The sequence below is a fragment of the Mustela nivalis genome, assembly GCF_964662115.1.
Source record: "Mustela nivalis genome assembly, chromosome: 3".
Classification (NCBI taxonomy): Eukaryota; Metazoa; Chordata; class Mammalia; order Carnivora; family Mustelidae; genus Mustela; species Mustela nivalis.
The window spans coordinates 76,354,409-76,374,597 of NC_139022.1; the positions used below are offsets into that span (position 1 = coordinate 76,354,409).

At 33.3% G+C, this 20,189-nt stretch overlaps 1 protein-coding gene across 14 annotated transcripts in view; it reads right to left on the reverse strand.

Moving 5' to 3' along the window:
* The window catches only part of TENT2 (terminal nucleotidyltransferase 2), a 68,264-nt gene that overhangs the window by 9,619 nt on the left and 38,456 nt on the right, over window positions 1-20,189 (reverse strand). For all 14 annotated transcript variants that reach the window (XM_082724799.1, XM_082724788.1, XM_082724793.1 and 11 more), the window contains 4 exons: window positions 19,941-20,069; window positions 14,925-14,968; window positions 7,320-7,456; window positions 260-351 (listed from right to left, as the gene is read on the reverse strand). In XM_082724799.1, the coding sequence (XP_082580925.1) occupies window positions 260-351; window positions 7,320-7,456; window positions 14,925-14,968; window positions 19,941-20,069 (402 nt within the window). The remainder of the gene's footprint in view (window positions 1-259; window positions 352-7,319; window positions 7,457-14,924; window positions 14,969-19,940; window positions 20,070-20,189) is intronic.

The window sequence follows — 20,189 nt, forward strand, 5'->3', positions numbered from 1 at the left end:
AGGTGATGGGGATAAAGGAGGGCACTTGTAATGAGCATCAGGTATTGTATGAAAAGTGTTGAAACACTAACTTCTACACACTATAACTGGAATTTTAAGTAAAAAGTCAGAAGAAAAAAAAATTTTGTAACTAAAAGACTTGTAAGTCAGAATATAAATGTATTACTTTTAACTGAAATACAAACTGAACTTGTTCAAGTAATTCTCTTAGTACCACGGTGGTAACAAGATAGTAAATGAGTAGCTGCGGAAAATCTACCTTCTACACAGATATATTTATTTCTCCATTCAATACCATCAGGCCTGGGAATGGCTTTGGCTTCACGAACTGAAATCATTTGACTGTTCCAGCTACAAGAAGAAAACATAATTGTGTTAACTATTTTCTTAATTTTCCCTTTTACTGTATTTATTTATTGTATTTACTATATGTTACTAAGTTCCACTCTAATTTTCTCACAGAATACTGAAATTTGCCTTGACCCTCAGCACCACAATCCCTATTCCCCTTCTTTTTTCTTTACAGCACTTACATGCTAACAATGTGCTTATTTAGTATGTTACTGTTTATTATTTATCTTGCCCAAAGCAGAATGGGAGCTCCAAGATGCTGATTTATGTATTTTTCACTGTTCAAATAACTGCTCAGTATAAAGTAGGCATTCAATACATATTTATTGAATAAATGAAGTAATACGAATAAGCAAAAAATGTAAAAACTATTTTCACTGTTAGCACCGCAGTAAGGATTTTTTATTTGTTAAGAGAGATGGAATCTTGCGTTGTTTTCTGGTATCATTAAATAATTGTTCAATGCATGTCCACGTATGGTTTGGGAGAAAATTTTACAATTACCCAAGCGAAGCCAGTAGATGCTGTTTTAGGAAAAATTAATACTCTATGAAAACATACTGTTATTGTTTTATATCAGATGTAGCTATTAACCGTAAAGTTATATTCAAGTAAAACAATTTTTTTCTCAGCATGCCTGAAGGTAAACTGTTCAGTCTTTAGTATGCACTAACCTTACATTCTGTTTTTTAAAACTTTCTTTACAATTATAATAGCTCTGCACAAGTACAATTATCTTTTTCTCAAGGAACACTGTAAAACATATGACCATTCAGCTTGTATGCAAGAGACAAATGAGTCTGGGAAATAGTTAAGGCCTTTTTGTTTGTTTGTTTCAGCCATATTTACCTTTGTCCCCATTGCAGTAAGAATAGAAAGGCCAAGGTTTGGGACCTTCCAACTCCAACACTTATCTTACCCTTCCTCTATAATCAGATGAAAGAACCCCCCCCCCCAAAAAAAACAGAATCCTGAAGAATTGAGGGTCCAATATGGCATTTCTTTCTGAAAAACTGATTAATCTCTATCTTAAATATGCAAAAAAAAAAAAAAAAAAAAACCCACACTGCATCTTGTGAAATTTGATAATTGAAAAGGATCCTCAAAGTATGATTTTCTATTTTTTCTTATGAGGAATACAACTTAGAAATACTTTGCAAAGACAACCTTAAGTTCTTTAAGAATCGTATCAGAATTTATGCTTTTTAAAAATTAAGCGGGTTATCAAGGAGAAACAGTTTTTAATTACAGTAACATGTTTTAGCTATCTCATGTAGAGCAGCTCCATTAGTATAAACTCCAAAGAGAAAAGAAGTACACTGCTCTGTTGGTGCAGGTGTGTTTCCAAAATTTTTTAAAAATAACAATGTAAGGGTACCAGGCTGGCTCAGTCAAAAAGGAACAAGCAACTCTTGACATTGGGGTCATGAGTTCAGGCCCCACAGTGGGTACAGAGGTTACTTAAATAAAGTAATAACTACAACAATAAAATAAAATAAAGTAACAATGTCAAGGGGAGAGTTATAAAATCACATGCCCAAACCAAACATGATCACAGCAGAATTATGCTTTGTACTACTTTATACCACTTAAGATATGTATCACTAATAAAATTAACTTTTTTCTTGAGACCACTTGTTTCTCACTGAACTTATAAGACAGTTGAAATCTGCAATAAAATTAAAATTGGAAAGATTATGTTAAAAAGGGATAGACCGGTTTTTCCTCAGACAAGCTTAGAATCCTGTTGTTAAATTATAATTTTTAGTCTCTTAAATCAAAGAACTCTCCTCACCACCATACCTATGTGAAATCCAATCCTGAATTTTTATTACATGTCAATACTTGGATCTAAACTGGGTCACAGAAACATGTAACATACCAATATTCACTTTATCAACCCTGAACAGGTATCATTTAAGCTTCAACCTATAATCAACCCAAATAATGTAATTACTTAAGTGACTCTATCACCTGAAGTACTTTACAGAGAAAAATATATATATTTTTAAAATCACTATTATTTGGACTGATTCAATCTATTGCATTTTCAAAGCACTTTTAAATATTTCTAAATTACTTAGTATCTGAAATCATAAAACCTGATATACATAACTGATATATACTACTTTTACTCTTCGAGGTGAATTTAAATGTAGAATTTCTAAATGGCAATTTAAAAACATTTTCCCCATATAGTTCTTTCTTTAAAACAGACAGGCCCCAAATCAAGCCTTTTATTCATACCATATTTTTCTACCATAATTTGTTTGCCATGTAAAAATCTGTTATTATTACTCAATAACTAAAATGTAAAATAAGATACAGTCTATAGAAGAGAAATGTATCAGAAAAGAAGAGCAGATACAGGGTTTAATTTAATCTAAAACAGATTTGATAATATATGACACTCTTTTGAATGTAAAACTGGGTTTACCAACCCTACGTTGGTAAGGTATTTGCTTCTTTTCTTCAGTAATAATAATGGATTGCTACTGATCTATTAACTCTCTTCTAACCATTCTTTTTGTGACTACATATTTATTTCAAAATACTATGCTTACTTACACTAGAACATAACAAACAAAAATTGAAGTCCTGTAAAGAAAGTCAAAATTATGGGTCTGAAAAATCTGAAATATATGTGACTACATATATTAAATAAGAGTAGCCAAATTAAGTGAACAAATATATACAGTTTTGCTTTATTAAGGGCTGGGAAGCAAACAAAAAGAAAATGTTGTCAGGGCTTTCAAAATTCTTAAGCAAACAGAAAATTCTGCTCTAATCCCAGAGTTTTGTTTTATTCTTCTGCCTGATCCTTTCTTCTACCTAACCCCTTAAATGCTGGTGTCCATCAGGGCCTTGCCTCTCTCAATCCTCTTCTAATGCTATAGTACCCCTCCTAGGCTTTAACAATCTCTTTCTTTCCCAAATCCTTTTCTCCAGCTCTGACCTTGCTACTAAGCTCTACAACAACTGTTGCAACTCACAATTGGAAACTGCCGCTGGATGTCCTACATGCATCCCTATGTACACATTTTCAAAACTGAATTTAATATGTTCGGTCCATGGTCAGTTATTAAAATCACTTGCTTGCATACCCACCCCTGACCCACAACTCTCTTATGCTTCAACTTAGTTGGCTGAGATACAACCATAATTAAATCCTTGTTTACTTCAGTCCTTTCCCCTGCAGCTCAACGTGGCTGGAGAAAAATAAGCAACCATACTGACCTTTAAATTCATGTTAACTTTAAATTCACTTTAAATTCATGATGACTTAGCTCAAAAGGACCCTAAATGCTACACCCACCAAACATACTGTATTTCCATAGTTAACTCACTCCTTTACTCTCCTACAGGACAATTCATACTTTGCCTCAATTTTCAAATTTCCTCTCTCACAATCATCCCCAGGTGATGGCCATGCTCTGTTTCACTAAAAAAACCTAAGGCAACCAAAAGTTTCCACTAGCTCCCACCACATCAATTCATTGGCATTCCTTTGAATCCATATACTCTGCTTTTTCTTATTATTATTAATACATCATCTGTTCTCCATTCCACTTGTGCTCTAGATTCCAACCCTTCTTAATTCAAAGAAGCATACTATTCAACAATTTACTTTTTCTGGTATCATCAATTTTGCCATCAAGATAGGTTATTTCTCCTTTCTCAAAACAAAAACTCAACCCCACTTAACTCTCCAATCTTTACTCCATTTTTTCTGCTCCCTTTTACAAGTATATAAACTCTACATATTACTAGTGTCTATACACTACCCTATCTGTATTTAATTTGTCCCTGTTCACTCTTGAGCCACAACAATGATGCTATTTATCCCAGTTTTTCCACAGAAATTGCCCTTGACCAGGGCCCAGTGGCGTCCACATGGACCGACATTGCAAAGGTCATCTTTTTGTTTTCATCTTGTACTTGATCCATCAAAAAATGTGACAGAGCTAATCATTTCTTCCCCCTTGAAACATTTTTTCCCTTCCGATTCCAAGACAACATATTCTATTGGCTTTCCTCCTATCTCAATGATCCTTCCTTTTTAGACTATAAATTACTTCCTTCTTATCCCTAACCTCATGTATATACTAAACAATTTGTTTATTGTCTATCTCTCCATGCTACAATACATACTACAAGGTAAGCCCCATGAAGACAGAGACTTTTGCCTATTTTGTTAATTGCCATATTCCTGGTGCAGAGAAAAAAAAAAGCTTGCTATATAGTAGGCACTCAATGATTTACTGATTAAATGAGAGGGAAAAAAATCAGAGTAAGAAAGGAGATAGTCAAAAAAATTGAGCCTTTGTAACTTCCTTCTTAAAAAATGTATTTAAGTATGTAGGCATCCATTTTTAACGTAAGAGATAAGACCTGCAGTAATGGCATGTGATTAGGAATCCAGGGAATATACAGGATTACAAAACAGGAAACCTTTTAAGGTTCCTAGAATCTGTAGTACCTAGGTGTCTGTAAGATATTTAAAACTCAAATTTTATTTTGTTTTGTTAAAATACAAATTATTACATTCTGATGTTATTTTTTCCTAGTTTCTGTGAGCAACCTGATCTTTTTTTTATTTATCAGTTCCCTGCTTCCAGGCAGTTCTAGAAGCCTGGCTTCATTTTAAGAATTTTCAGCAGCAAGAGTTAAGAGAAAGCTGTGAGTGAAGTAGGTAAGAAAATCCTAGTAATTTTTAAATGGCCATACAAAATTTCTGCAACACTTATACCATATACTCAAGCATCCCTTTAACAGGCACTTGGTTCTGTCTTTAAGTAAAGAGAATTTTTTAAAATGAATGTCTCAAGGTTCAGAAGAAAATCTTACAAACATTTCTAACAGCTGCCAGAATTCCTTTGCACAGCACCGAGTTCACTGCCATGACTACATTCTTGGCAGTGCTCCCTATAATCAAATTTCTGAAAAAAATCTGGTATTAAACAACAGTACACTTCACAAATGTACTGTATGATCAAAGAAAAGGTGTCTCCTAAATCATCTATCAGTACCCATTGTGATAACAAATGCATCCAAAAGTTCAAAACATCTTTTTAAGTCTCAGCATCCTAGCCAGTATCACAACTAGCTAGTTTCTGCTAATACTAAACTAATACACAAACCTGTCCATCTTGTCATTTTGTTTCAGTCCAACAAAGCAGCTGACTTTCAAGGCACTGGTAACTAGAGGCTCTATTCCTAACCTATACATGGTAGAAATATACCTTTTCTATGAATCCTTTTCCCTATTTGCAAACTTCCCTAATTTACAATAGAAAAGACAATGCAGATATATTCTAACAATTAAGAATGTAGTTTTGAGGGCACCTGGGTGGCTCAGTGGGTTAAGCATCTACCTTCGACTCAGGTCATGATCTCAGAGTCCTGGGATCGAGTCCCGCATCGGGCTCTCTGCTCAGCAGGGAGCCTGCTTCCCTCTCCCTCTCTCTCTGCCTGCCTCTCCATCTACTTGTGATCTCCCTCTGTCAAATAAATAAATAAAATCTTAAAAAAAAAAAAAAAGAATGTAGTTTTGGAGTTAGACCTGAGACTGAACCTCAGTTCTCTCACTATCGAGCTGTACTGCCATGGGTAAGTTTCAAGTACACCAATTGCCTAAGCCTCACAAGGGGTTACTATGAGGATTAAATGAGATAATACACAGGAATCACTAGCATACTGTAGGTCCCTAAGTAAATATTCATGAAACATCAGCTATTGTTACTGCAGCATCATACAAATCTTGACTCTAGAATAACCTTTATAGTCTTCTGTACCATGAAATCTTTTCATCTTATAAATGAAGGCTCCTTCCTTTTTATCCTTGTTGCCTGGATATAAACTCTGGTCCTAAGCATCTAAACTCTGGTCCTAAGCATCTTTAACGATGATTATTATAACTTCATTCTTACTGAACTATTTTCCACCAGCACTTTTCCTACTTTTTTTCTTAACCTGATTCAGTAATTTTTAAGTCATCTTAAGGATCTTTGCAACATGTCTATAATCTTACCCTCTGCTTCAAAATTATTTATTTATAGCATGAATTTTTCCAGTACCCACTCTATAGCACTGGGTTAGATAATGGAGACACAACTGTAAACAAAACAATCTGGTGAAAGATTTGCATTGAAGAATTTAAGCAACATTACTTCCTTCATGCCGTATGTTTCAAATCGTCTCTTATGAGTCAAGTTTCTTTAGAGTTATTGCATCATAGCAAATAAGGCAATACCAATCCTACAGTAAAGTACCATAGTTATGAGTATGAATTTTACAGTCAAAACTATCAGAAATCCTCCCCCTGACTAGCTGTGTGATCTTAGGGCACCTCTTTACCTCTCGCCATATATGCTCTTCCCCCCTCCCCTTCAAGCTTTTCTAAATTGATCAGAAGAGCTGCAATTCCTAAACCCACTCTATCTGGACTTCTAGAACTCCCTTAGGAACGTTCAGTTAAGTCCAGTCTAATTATACACTTAGCCTTCCAGTTTACATAACTCAGAAGAAAGGAAAATAAAAGGAAAGAGTATTCCTTGATTTTTATGTACTAACAACTATTCAGATATCAAATAGATCTGTTTCCAAGTTTGTCTTAAATGTGTTTTTTACTATAACTTCCTAAAAGCAGGTGCTTCAAATTATCCAACACCAATCCAGGGTCAACACAAAGATTTATTTAGGCCCTACTATGAAAAGAGGGAGCTAAACATAAGACAGGATCACTACTGAAATCAAATAAAACTGGGCTTACTGAACTATCATTTTTCATTAGATAGGAATATAAAAATCTATTTAGTTTCTAATAATTAATCATTAGATATTTAATTTTATAAATTATACATTTCTAGACAAGTTTGTAGCACTGAAATGAACAAGTATAGTTTCTAACCAAAAGTGTAGCATTCACATATGTAAATGAATAAAACACAATCTGATGTTTCACTTACTCAAATTCTGTAGCATAATATTTAAGAAAGCCCAGTAAGAGGTCCCCAAGATTTGATTCATTCTTTGAGAGGTAAGGAGGAACATTACATGGAGCTTGATGTACAAGGTGCAGCTGTATAGCTGGACTAAAAGATTCCTGTCAAAAAGAAAAGGGGGGGAAATATAAAGCCATTTAAACATACACTAAAAACTTTCAAATCCTGACTTAATGCTCTCTGAAGAGAAAAGAAATCTTTATGTTGGCAGTTTGGAAATTTGAAGATTTTCTTCCACTAAAGATTTCACCGGGATTTGCAGTATGCCAGAAAGTACCTACAAAACTAAGACATTCTAAACCTTGGCTGAGGTCTATCACTCATTTAACCAAGAGCCTACAGTAGCAAAAGATTTTTTAAACTCATAAACAAACCTTCACTGTACATACCAAGATTTCATCAAATAACACAGATTTCTTTATACATGTTCCTCCTTCTTGAGTGCCTCTACAAGGAACAGCAGGCAATATCAAGAGCAAGATACAAGCATTTTCTAACTGGCACTTAAAATTTCTCCTAGAGGCCATAAAAGTGACTAATATGTGAATAGCACTTACACCAATTTTAAGATTTTTAAAATTTTGTTTTATTTTATTTTTGTATTTTGTATCTTAATGGGAAGAGATGACAGACATTCAACAGGAACTGAACTTGAAAAGACAGAGGGCAGGGAAAAGAAGAAAGAAGGAATCTGAGCAGCAAGCAATATTCAGCAAACTTTTGCCACAATATTCATAAGGGAAGGTACTGTTTGGTTGTAATCCACACCTAAACAAGACTTAGAAAGAATACTAATGGGTACTTTTTCTTTTTGCCTAACCTATGCCATTCATTTTCATTTAGATAAATATTCATTTAGATAAATCCTTCCTCTATTCATTTAGATAAATCCTTCCTCTACCAGCAGTACGTTCTGGCTCTAAAACATACTAAATGGACTACAGAGATTCTCAAATAATACATATCCAAATGTTAGAAAACACTCTTTTTAAGGTAATTTGCACAGTTGCCCCTAAGACAGCCTTCTACATTACCATTCACCATCAGAGTAATAACAGATTTTTTTTTTTTAAAGCAACTGGTTAAGGGGTGATAGCTTAAGGTTCCCAAATACTTAATAAATCAACCTTGGGTATACAGATATCAATTCAATTAGTAATCCAACTTTTAAAAACAGAGGCTCCCCAAATAACTAAACTGTAACAGAGAAATAGGGTAGTGCATCTAGTTAAAGGCAATCCTCAAAAATCAGCAGGAAAAACAAAAGAGCAAGAAAATAAAAAATTCCCTCCCTGTCCTATTATCTACAATTCTATCCATAATTTTTAACTACCAAGAAGTTACTGCCTTTCTTTCAGAAGACAACCACAGTTCATAAATTTGACACTCCTAAACTTCGGACTTTCCCTTACACTTCTAGCAGATTTAGTATTATAAAATGAGACTTAAGTAGAAATCTAAATTGTCTCTAAGACTAGAGGGAGTTAGGAAAGAAGTCTCAATTTATAATAAAGAGTGGAAGCAGAAGGAAGAGCAAATGTACTGCTTCTACCACCCTTTGTTGGAAAGTATTTTAAAATGTAAAATTTCAATATTATTTTCTGGCTAATCAAACAAAAAGGTATAACCTAAGTTCAAATAACAAAGAAAAGAGAAGTGGGTCACTATTTAATAACTTCTGCTCTGAAAGCTTCTTACTAATTTTGACTTCTATGACATACCACAGTAAGTATTTACTTTATTAACTGATGCTAAAATAAAGGAGTCATTTTCTTAAAACTGTTTAAACCTCTTTTAAAAATTTTTATTTTGTTAAATAATTTAAAGAAAAAAGATGAGCAATTGTATATTAACATTTTAGAGTTGTGAGACCTACTCTACTAAAATGGTGAATGACTCTGAACCAACAATTTGACCAGTCTCCTCTTAGTGCCACTATTCTTTTACATGGTCATATACAGAAAGGGCCATGTCATATATACCAGAGGAAAACTGAAGGAGAAAGCCAAACTTAAAAAAGAAAAAAAAAGGTGGGGGCCAAAAGATGCTACAAGTTAAAAGAAATTCCACCTAACCATCAGAAATCCCCATTTTTGGTAATCATTAATCTCAGAAAGATTTTCTGCTTTAAGAAAAATTTCATCAAAGAATTTTTTTTAAAGGCAGTTCCCCTATTGCATATGTATTTAAGAATAATATACATTACTTTGGATAGGATATGGCTGGGCAAAACTTAAGCTAACATATTAGAAAACATATAAAGACCAATCCAGGGACACCTGGGTGACTCAGTTGGTTGGGCAGCTGCCTTTGGCTCAGGTCATGATCCCGGCGTCCTGGGATTGAGTCCCACGTCGGGTTCCTTGCTCCGCGGGGAGCCTGCCTCTCCCTCTGACTCTGCCTGCCACTCTGCCTGTGCTCGCTCTCTCTCTCTCTCTGACAAATAAATAAATAAATAAAATATTTTTAAAAAATAAAATAAAAAAAAAGACCAATCCAAAAGACAAAGAAATTACAACCTAATTTTTTAAAGATGTTTTTTAAGGTTTTATGTATTTATTTGACAAAGAGAGCCACAGCAAGAAAGGGAACACAAGCAGGTGGAGTGGGAGAGGGAGAAGCAGGTTTCCCACTGAGCAGGAAGCCCAATGTGGGGCTCGATCCCAGGACCCTGGGACCATGACCTGAGCTGATGGCAGATGCTTAAAACGGAGCCACCCAAGTGCCCCTTATTTTATAGAGAGGGAGTGGGCAAGTGGGATGAGAGGCAGAGGGATAGAGAGAGAAGGGAAGCCAACTCCCTGCATTGAGCTCCACACTCAGCTCAGAGTCTATTTGTGATTCTCTCCCTCTCTGTCTGCCCCTTCTCCTTTGTTTGCACACACATACAAACTCTCTAAATAAATACTCTTTTTTAAAAAAAGATACACACCTTAAATGAAGGATGACTATTTCCTAAACTCCAAGCAAACAAAGTTCCATGCTATTCTAACAATATGAATTATTAGGCCCTGGATATAAATGTGTTGAGGAAAGTCTCAAAGAAAAAGATACCTGATATGGAGTACTAAAGCAGAGCTCTGACTGAACAGAGAAAGGGCTAAATGATATATTGAAGTTCTACCAAGATTTAACTGTATGCAGACTACCACTAATCTGGTAATAACATGTTAAAGACTGATCATTAAATTCTTTAAATTATATTTGCTTTTAAAGTTTTTGATAGCTTTTTTTGGAAGCTTCTAAAGTTTTGAAATCAACATAAATATCATAAAGTAGAAGTACTATAATGAATGAAGTGGTTACGAGCATGAGCTTAGGAGTCAGATCTAGCTTTGAAACCTATTTGCTATATGAACTTAGTCAAGTTACTTAGCTTTCCTAATGTTCGGCTTCTTCATCTATAAAAAAATAACTACTCATAGAACTGTAATAAGGATTAAATGATATACTGTATGTAAAGCATAGCAGCAAGAATATTACCTATATATTAATTATTTAGTATATGCCAGGCATCATTATTATAACTGTACCATTCATATAATAATACAGTATGGTTACCTCCTGAAATAATGTATTATTTCAAAATTAACTTCCTTATAACTTTTAACATTTAAGTAATATCAACTTTATTTTTTTTTTAAGATTTTATTTATTTATTTGAGAGAGAGACAGTGAGAGAGAACATGAGCGAGGAGGTCAGAAGGAGAAGCAGACTGCCATGGAGCTGGGAGCCTGATGTGGGACTCGATCCCGGGACTCCAGGATCATGACCTGAGCTAAAGGCAGTCGTCCAACCAACTGAGCCACCCAGGCGCCCTCAACTTTATTTTTTTAAAAGGAATTTATTTATTTATTTGACAGAGATCACAAGCAGGCAGAGAGGCAGGCAGAGAAAGAGGAGGAAGCAGGCTCCCTGCTGAGCAGAGAGCCAGACACAGAGCTCAATCCCAGGACCCTGAGATCAAGACCTGAGCCGAAGGTAGAGTCTTTAACCCAGTGAGCCACCCAGGTGCCCCAAGTAATATCAACTTTAAAAGATGTTTTTTATCATTAAAACCGACTTCACCAAAATTTTTAAATTTGTCTTTTCAAAGATATTCATTTATAGCCTTGTTTTACATAACTAAAATCCTTCAACATGTTATATGCATTTTAAAACTAAAAAGAGTTGCTATATCTCTATGTGTATACATATGTATATATGTAAAATTTAATATACTTTCAATACATAGCTGCACAGAGTAACTCTACATTCTCAGAATTCCTAATCTCACAACCATAAAGATGGCTTTCTGGAATATGAAGATACTGTTAGGGAAACAAACAAATATAAGCTATCTCAATAATCGCCACCTAGCATGAATCTAGGTAAGTCTCATAATATGCTCACATTAAAATAAAGATCCTGGGCGCCTGGGTGGCTCAGTGGGTTAGGCCGCTGCCTTCAGCTCGGGTCATGATCTCAGGGCCCTGGGATCCAGTCCCACATGAGGCTCTCTGCTCAGCAGGGGGCCTGCTTCCCTTCCTCTCTCTGCCTGCCTCTCTCCTGCTGTGATCTCTCTCTGTCAAATAAATAAATAAAATCTTAAAAAAAATTAAAATAAAGATCCCTTTATAAGCTTAACCTAAGTATATACATTTAAACACTCTCAACTTCATTGTTTTAACTCAATAGTTAATATTCTATCACTCATGTTGCTTTTTTAAGTCAAAAGAATTAAGTAGTAATAATAATGCTACATTATGATAAAGCTTTTGAAGACAAAGATATGGGTATAGTCTTTCATTCTTTTCTTTCCTAATTTAGTATTCTAACTGAACTCAAACACCACACCCATTTTTTAAATATATTACCATAAATTTGAGAAAATATGAAAATAACTTTAAAAAGCATAATACACTGAATAAATGTTATTCTATTCAAAGTTTTTATCTTATTTCTTAATTCTATTTAACTATATTAGAGAAGCTCAAAATTTAAAAGAACCTTGTTCCCTTGTAAAATAACAAAGTTTTTTTTTTGGTCACTATAAAGTTTTAAGTCATACTCAAATTTATATAAGCTAAAATTCTAACATGTTCTTAAAGAAAGGTAAATCTGTACAGGAACAATCAGATACATACAAACAAAATGTAATAAGCAACAAATATTAGATGAAATGATATATTAGTAAACAGTATAATTTTGTCTTAGGCAGCACAGAATGAGAGAAAAAAATAACAGTTTCTGGATCCATAATTTGTGACTATAAAGCTTGAATTAATAATGTAACCTTCCTAAGACTTAGTTTCTTCACCTGTGAATCAAGGATAATACTATACTAGATAATACTAGGATTAAAGATAAGGTATATAAAATTCATACAGTGCTAACATAAAATAGATACTAAATAAGTGACAGTTATTAATAGTAAGAAATAAGCTGATTTGTCTGTTCTATTAGATGGACCACTGAGAAAAGTCCTCTACTGATCAATCACCTACAGGTTTCAGATACAATTTAAAATCCTTTTAGAGTGGATATTAAGTCCTTACCCATGTAAGCATCAACCTTATAGTAAAGATAATGTACTTTAAATATTTATGACAACGTGACCACACCTGAAAGCAAATTAAGACATTCTTAAATCTAGCAAGTCTTGCTATTAGTATTTTTTAAGGCCTTGGGGCTGGACTAAATCTATTTCCCTGTTATAGGTACAGAAATATGATTATTAGCAAAACAGGAGTAGAGAGTATAGGGTAAGAGATGATGTATGTGAAGAGAAGTCAGGACTCCAACATGGGGGAAAGCTAGATAATGAAAAACATGAAACAAAAGTGAAAAAAAATGAGGCTCTTCAAACTAGAACATACCAGTAAGAACCTGGATATCCTATAATAAAAGCAATATGTCTGTTCTGTTCTCCAACATAGTACATTAAATTGAGATTTCCTTAGTATTTTATATTACTAAAAAGAGTTCATGCAGCGAGGGTTTTAAGTGGGATTTCTGTAGAAACGTCTATTCCATACACAATAATAGACTCTTTAAAGGTAAGTTTAACTATTAGCTGTTTTGTATGCTAAAAAAAATATACAGTTCTTTCTTTACTGAAACCTAGGTCTTAACCAAAAAGTTGAGACAAAAAAATGAAATTGTAAACACCCAGTTATCATCTTTGTCCTTTCAGTATATGCTAAAGCATTAATACTTTATTGAAGGGAGAAAAACATTCAAGGATAAGGCCAAAAGTTCAAGTTACGTTTATTTCTACACTTATTGATGCTTTCATTTTCGTGTTTATGAAAGCATAAATACTGATCCTTAGAAATAACTGAAATTCATTATAGCAGTTCATAAGAGCAGAAATTAATTTTCAAAATGAGGAAGATAAGATATCCAGATTCCAAAAGATTCTTATAGATATTGTCTTTACCAGATGACTCACTACAAACTAAGAAGCCCCCACTACAGCAAAACTCTATTACAGTACACCTTTATTATCCAGCACCTTGAATGTATGCATTACAGTAAGAACCTATGTTCAAAAACAAACACATCAGTTCTTCTCAATTATCAAAGATTAAGTTATATTTAATTTAGATTCCACATCAAGTAGATTTATATTTTATACGATACAGGCAGAATAAGTATGTCTTTTGAAAACTTATCACTCAAGCTAGAAATTACATTTTCCAATTTGACTAGTAAGTTTAGAAAACAGTTCTTTTTATAAGTTTACAAAACAGGTAAAAATTACACAGTTTCAGAAGGTTAAACATTCTAAACAGCTTAAATATCATTCCAAATAAAACCAGGAATAAGGATCACTATGGAGGAAAACAGAAACAGTAGGACTATAAAACAAGGGAACAGAATTCTGGAAAAAAAGAACACAAAAAACTGGAAAAGAAACAACAGTATAAAAGATTGTGAATATGTATACTAACCTAGGTTTTTCTAAACTCAAACTGAGTACATACCAAAATTTTTCTAGTAAGCACCCTTTACTTCTTTAATGTTTCCAATTAACTTCAGGAGTCTTAATATTGTGCACAGAAATAGTAAACTGATATTACTTCTCTTGGTGTATTGGTAAAATCAAATGAAAGATAAAACGATTATTCAATTGTTCAAATTCTTGGTTTTTCCTCCTGCTTTCAAAGTATACATACATTGGCCTAAAAACTTATGAGTTAGTAACTAAAGAAATGCTATAAAACTATATGTGAAAATACCATAAAGAAAACTAGAATAAGCCTAACTAAAGCCTAACTGAGCCTTCCCAACTGAGTATATTTAATTGCTATTAGTGATAATCATGAACATCACGTGAAAAATTCTACCATTTACATAAATGACCAGACTATCTGCCAATAACCAAATAAAATATCAGTCTTTCAAAAAAGTTTATGAAATATTTTTAATGTGCTAGTGGCTAACTCCTCAGCCTATAAAGAAAATGTTATCATATACTTAGAAGGTAACTATTACACCTTTTATAGTCACATTAATGCTACATATAATAGTTCCACATATACTTGCCATAATATGTATTGTAATAATTTATAAGAAACACTTACTGGGTAAATTTTTTGGATGGATGGAAGGATGGGTTCAGGTAGGGCTATAAAAAAAAAAAAGTTTAAAGCTTCCGTGATTCACATAATTCATTTTACAAAGCAATAATTTGTCAGCTATACCCCAGGTTTAAGGGTTTCTGCTTAAATTCAATAGTTTCCATATATTTTGTGAATTCTGATCCCTAAAAATTTCAATTCCAAATATACCTAAGTTGATAACTTAAGGTTTATTAATAAATTGTGTATATTTCTATGTAAACCAATGTTCCTTACATGGTTTTAGAAAAACAGGCCATCAATGAACATACATCATTTGGTCCAACATCAGACACACACATGAAATAAGCAAGACAAGGATTGATTGATTGTTCTACAGATATTGAATGAACATTGTTAAAATGGATGTAGCTACCAAAAAGAAAATTTTTAAATACAGTCCAATGATACTGTATCATAAAAGAACAACAGCTATATCATAACTGTCCCTTTATTTTTAATTCTCATAAACAATAATATCAAAATTTAATAGTTTCAGGAGATAGATTTGCTGGGGGCAAAAAGCTGGAAAAAAATCTTCAACTTCACAAATTTTTAAAAAGAAGGCCTCAGCAAAGTTTAGAAATATATATCAGGATATTTATACCAATTTGCCATAAAAAATAAAAATTTCATATAAGAGACTCATTATTTCATATGTGATTTTCTTTTCAACTGTCATTCTTCATTCTCCAATAGCTTAACTGAAATCCAACTTCATGAAATGCATTAACCGTAATTTCACATTATTATAGTATAAAGGGAAGAACATGAAAGGTAAAGTGCTTAATATTCACAATTTAAAAAACTATAAAATACAATGTCTTGAGTAAGGTAAGACACAAGTAATGTATTTTCAAGATTTCTTTAAGATTAAAGATAAAATATAATACTATAAAAGCTATGTATTTGAAGAATTAGAAATACATTGTAGTAAGTAAATTCAGTGACTATCATTACCTTTAATTTGCAATTTAGCAAAAACCTTTTCAAATGACTTCTGAATACATTAATATACATATAATCAACCATTATTACCAACTTACATAACCTCCAACTATGATTATAAATGTATAAATTCCTATTGCATAGTATTTAAATGTTTCTTCTGTATCGTGCTTCATTCCGAAGTGGAAATTAAAATAAAATTCCATGATATTCTGGAATGTTCACAGTGTGCAACTGAGGGGGAAAACTTATTACTTACCAGAACCACTCTTAGGAAGTAAAAATATTTTATTCCCAGAGGCATTTCAAGTGCTCAAAATTCTAGAAGATCCTACAAATAAACTCAAGCCCCAGTTACTTTAATTCTAAAAGTCTTTATATTCATGTAACATTTTAATGACTTTCTAATAATTTTTGCTATAATACAGAAGTCAAACTAGAAACTCTTACTAGAATTAGTTTACTTAATTAAAAACCTGAATTCCTTTCTCACTGAATACTCCTAGTAAAATAAAATTATAATTTAAAAAATGATAAGAAGGTTATAGAGAATTAGAAAAAACCTTACCTCATTCTAGAATCGTAACTAGAATGCTAGAATAGAAAAACAGGTACTAACCCCTGGGTTAGGGTCTGTTATTAGACAAAGAGCCTTTAGAAATAAGCATTTTGAGGGGCACCTGGGTGGCTCAGTCAGTTAAGCACCTCTTTTTGATTGCGGCTCAGTCATAATCTCAAGGTCATGGGATCAAGCACCACATGGGGCTCCACACTGAGTGTGGAGATTACTTAAGATTCTCTCTCCCAAGCTCTCTACTCCTCTCCCACTCACTTTCTCTCAGATGTGCCTTCCCTCTCTCTGTCTCAAAATAAATAAATAATATAAAAAGTAAGTAAAAGAACTAAGCAATTTGGAAATTCTGGTAGGCAGGGGTATCACTCATAAATCCCATGTCTGACAACCTTAGAGATTTAAGAACACTAGTCACTTGTGAAAAGAAATAAAGAAACCTCATTTACAGTGGAGTGAGAAAGTCCTGAAAGGGAATACAGTATACCCTGTATTCCCTAATAAAAAGAAGTTTACTTCACACACCCCAGAAGAATGAAGAAAGATTTTTTCCTTGCCCAGCAGCAGCCCAGCCAATGAGAAACAGCCCCATCCATCTTCTTCCCCTTTCTCTATAAAGGCAAGTCCCTGGCCTCCATTCTCTGGACTTGCCAATGGTTGGGTCACCATTTTGATTGTAATGAACTTCAATTCCTCTGTTATTCTTGAATAAACTCATTGTGTCAGTAAAAAAAAAATTGGCTCTTTTGTTTTTTCAAGGCCAACACATTAAGAGCAAGTGATGTACTATGGCAGTTATTTATTAACACTATCCTCATAGTAATCTCAAAGCCTTCAGAGTAATTTTTCAATGTTTATTTTACTCAAAGCAAAACACATTCAGAAAGAATCTGGCTATAACATCTATTTTTACTTCAAAATTCTGGACTGCAATCTTTTAAATTTCTCTCTCGAAAGCTTTATATAAAATAAAACTTAGTATTGCAGTATCTGATCAATTGATAATACTTTCAGAATAACTATTCTGCTAAGATTTTATTTTTGCTTCCATTTCAGATGAGGGCTTTCTGGTCAAGCCCCCACAGATTTATATATATATATAAACATTCCATTCTGATTCATCAAAAATTTAAAAAAAAAAAAAAAGCGTATCTTCGACAACACTATGCAACAATTCTGACACAATTTAAAATGCCTGAGATAGTTCTGTACCTAGGAAATGGTAAATATTCTATGAATAGTCATTTGTATCATTATTTCTAACCAGTTGATACTTCTGCCTTTTTATTAATTACTAATCTTAGATTGCCATTAAAAGCTCTTCTCATCAGATTTTTACCCCTCATACTTTCATCAGTCACCTTTCAAGCATACATAGTCTCTTACTGACGAAATTTTTCAACCTTTCTACATTCAGAAGACTGTTCCCTTTGCTCTATTCATGGCAAAAAAGACATTAAAAGTATGTATGAAGTTAAATAAAACCTAAAGGTCCATCTAATCCAGCTATTCCTGTTATAGATAAGAATATTAAGATCAGAAAGGTAGAGTAATTTGGCCAAAATTATAAACACTACTTCACCATGGCATGACTGGAACTGCCCAAGACATCCTGAAGACTCCTGTATGACCCAAAAATAAATAGATAGATAGATAGATAGATAGATAGATAGATAAATGCACCCTACTTATGTCAATCTAATTTCTTCTAGTAAGGAGCAGCTTAAATTTGCCAAATAACTGAGTTATACTTTAGCTCTGCATAGGTAAGGTTCTTTAACAAAGATCCAGAAACGGTTCATGAGAAAGCCATTAGTTAAAAATCATCTCAGTAAACGGGACTTTGTCAAAAATAAAATGTGCTTAAAATACATTAGCAAAATTTTAGCATGATTTCTTAACACTGCTGAAATATTAACACCAGAACTTTCAACTCTCTTGCCAAACCACCTTGGGGAATCTGTGATTAAAGTATATTTTTCTTTTTTATTCCCCCAAGATTTATTTATTTGAAAAGGAGAAAAGGGGAGAGGGAAAAAAATCTCAAGCAGATTACCTGCCAAGCATAGAGCCTGACTCAGTGCTCAATCCCACCACCTTGAAATCACGGACCTGAGCTGAAATCAAGAGTCCAACAACTAACAGACTGAGCCACCCAGGCATCCCTAAAAGTATATCTTTCTAAAGAAGGCAATTAAACTAAAATTTCTAATGTAACCCATAAAAATAGAAGGAAAGGACACATATTATAGATGTTCATACATGTTAAATGCTGTAGTCATATCTAATTTTTAAATCATAACTAGGGGTCTATTCATTTTTTAGTTTCAGTTACAACTTAAAAAGTACACTTGACTAAACCTAAACAACTCTGATAAATTTTTGGCACATAACTTCTCAATATTTATATATATGTATATATACAAACTCTAATACAGATACTATTTTTAAAATAAAATTGGTATCATGTTGCATATAAGGGTATATCATGGGTATTTTCTTATATCATTAAATATCCTAAAAGGATCACTTTAGGCTAACATTATAATTAATTCCATCATAACGTATCCATTCCTAAAAACTTAAGATTATTTTGAATCTTCTGTTATCTCAATAAACACGATCAAAATCAGCCTGATATACAAATCCATACACGTATCTCTGATATTACCTTGGGATTAATTCCTAGAAATGCAATCACTGAATAACACTGAGTCAAAGGGTAAAACATAAATATTACAACACTGCTTCCTAAACTATGGAAATATCATTAGATCAGACCCTAAACATCCTGATAAAGGGTCTTCTGTTACAGTAACATCAAGTCTTTTAACCAATTTCCATGCCACCTCACAATGAATAAAACTTCTTTGACCAAAAAGAAAATCCTGTCTCAAGTGAAAAATAAAAAAACATGATGAATGGTGCTTGAGCTTATTTTTATAGACCTTCTGAACATGCACATGCCTCAACATAATGGGTCCACAACACAGTAGAACTTCTTTGAATATAAAATACTGAAAAACTGTCAAAAAAAAAAAAAAACAGTAAAACTTCCTTTATAATGTTTTCCAGGGAATAACATTTTTTCCCTTTTTTGTGGGGGGAGGAAGGGTTGGGCAGAGAGAAAGGGAGAGCAAAATCCTTAAGCTTGAGCCATAAGTACTTTCCAAAAAGTACTTCAGCTTGACATGAGGCTTGATCTCACAACCCTGACATCATGACCTGAGCCAAGATCAAGAATAGGACACTTAACTGACTGAGCCATTCAGGCACCCCCAGGAATAATATTTCTAAAACATCTATTCAAAGCAACGAATTAGGAAACATGGTGTTCTGGGCTTTAGAAAGAACTTTTTAAAACAATGCTGTTTGAAGACAGAGCCAACAGAGAAGACATCATAATGAAATTCAACTGTGTTTTCATTTTAAAAATTGGGAAAAAAGACGAAAATACTTACTTTGTAAATAGTGCAAAACCATCAATACAAGACTATAGCTGCTTAAAGTACCACGACTGGCATCATTTATTTCATGGTGACTCGCCCACTTCTTAATCACCAGTACTAACGGACGAACTCGATTTTCAACTGAAAGTAAAATTAAAACTTAAAAATGGTAAGAAAATATTATGGTTTCTTTGAAAGCTTCTATCATTTCCAAACTACAACAAAAAGAACATTGCCTCCCTATTTATTAAACACTTTGCT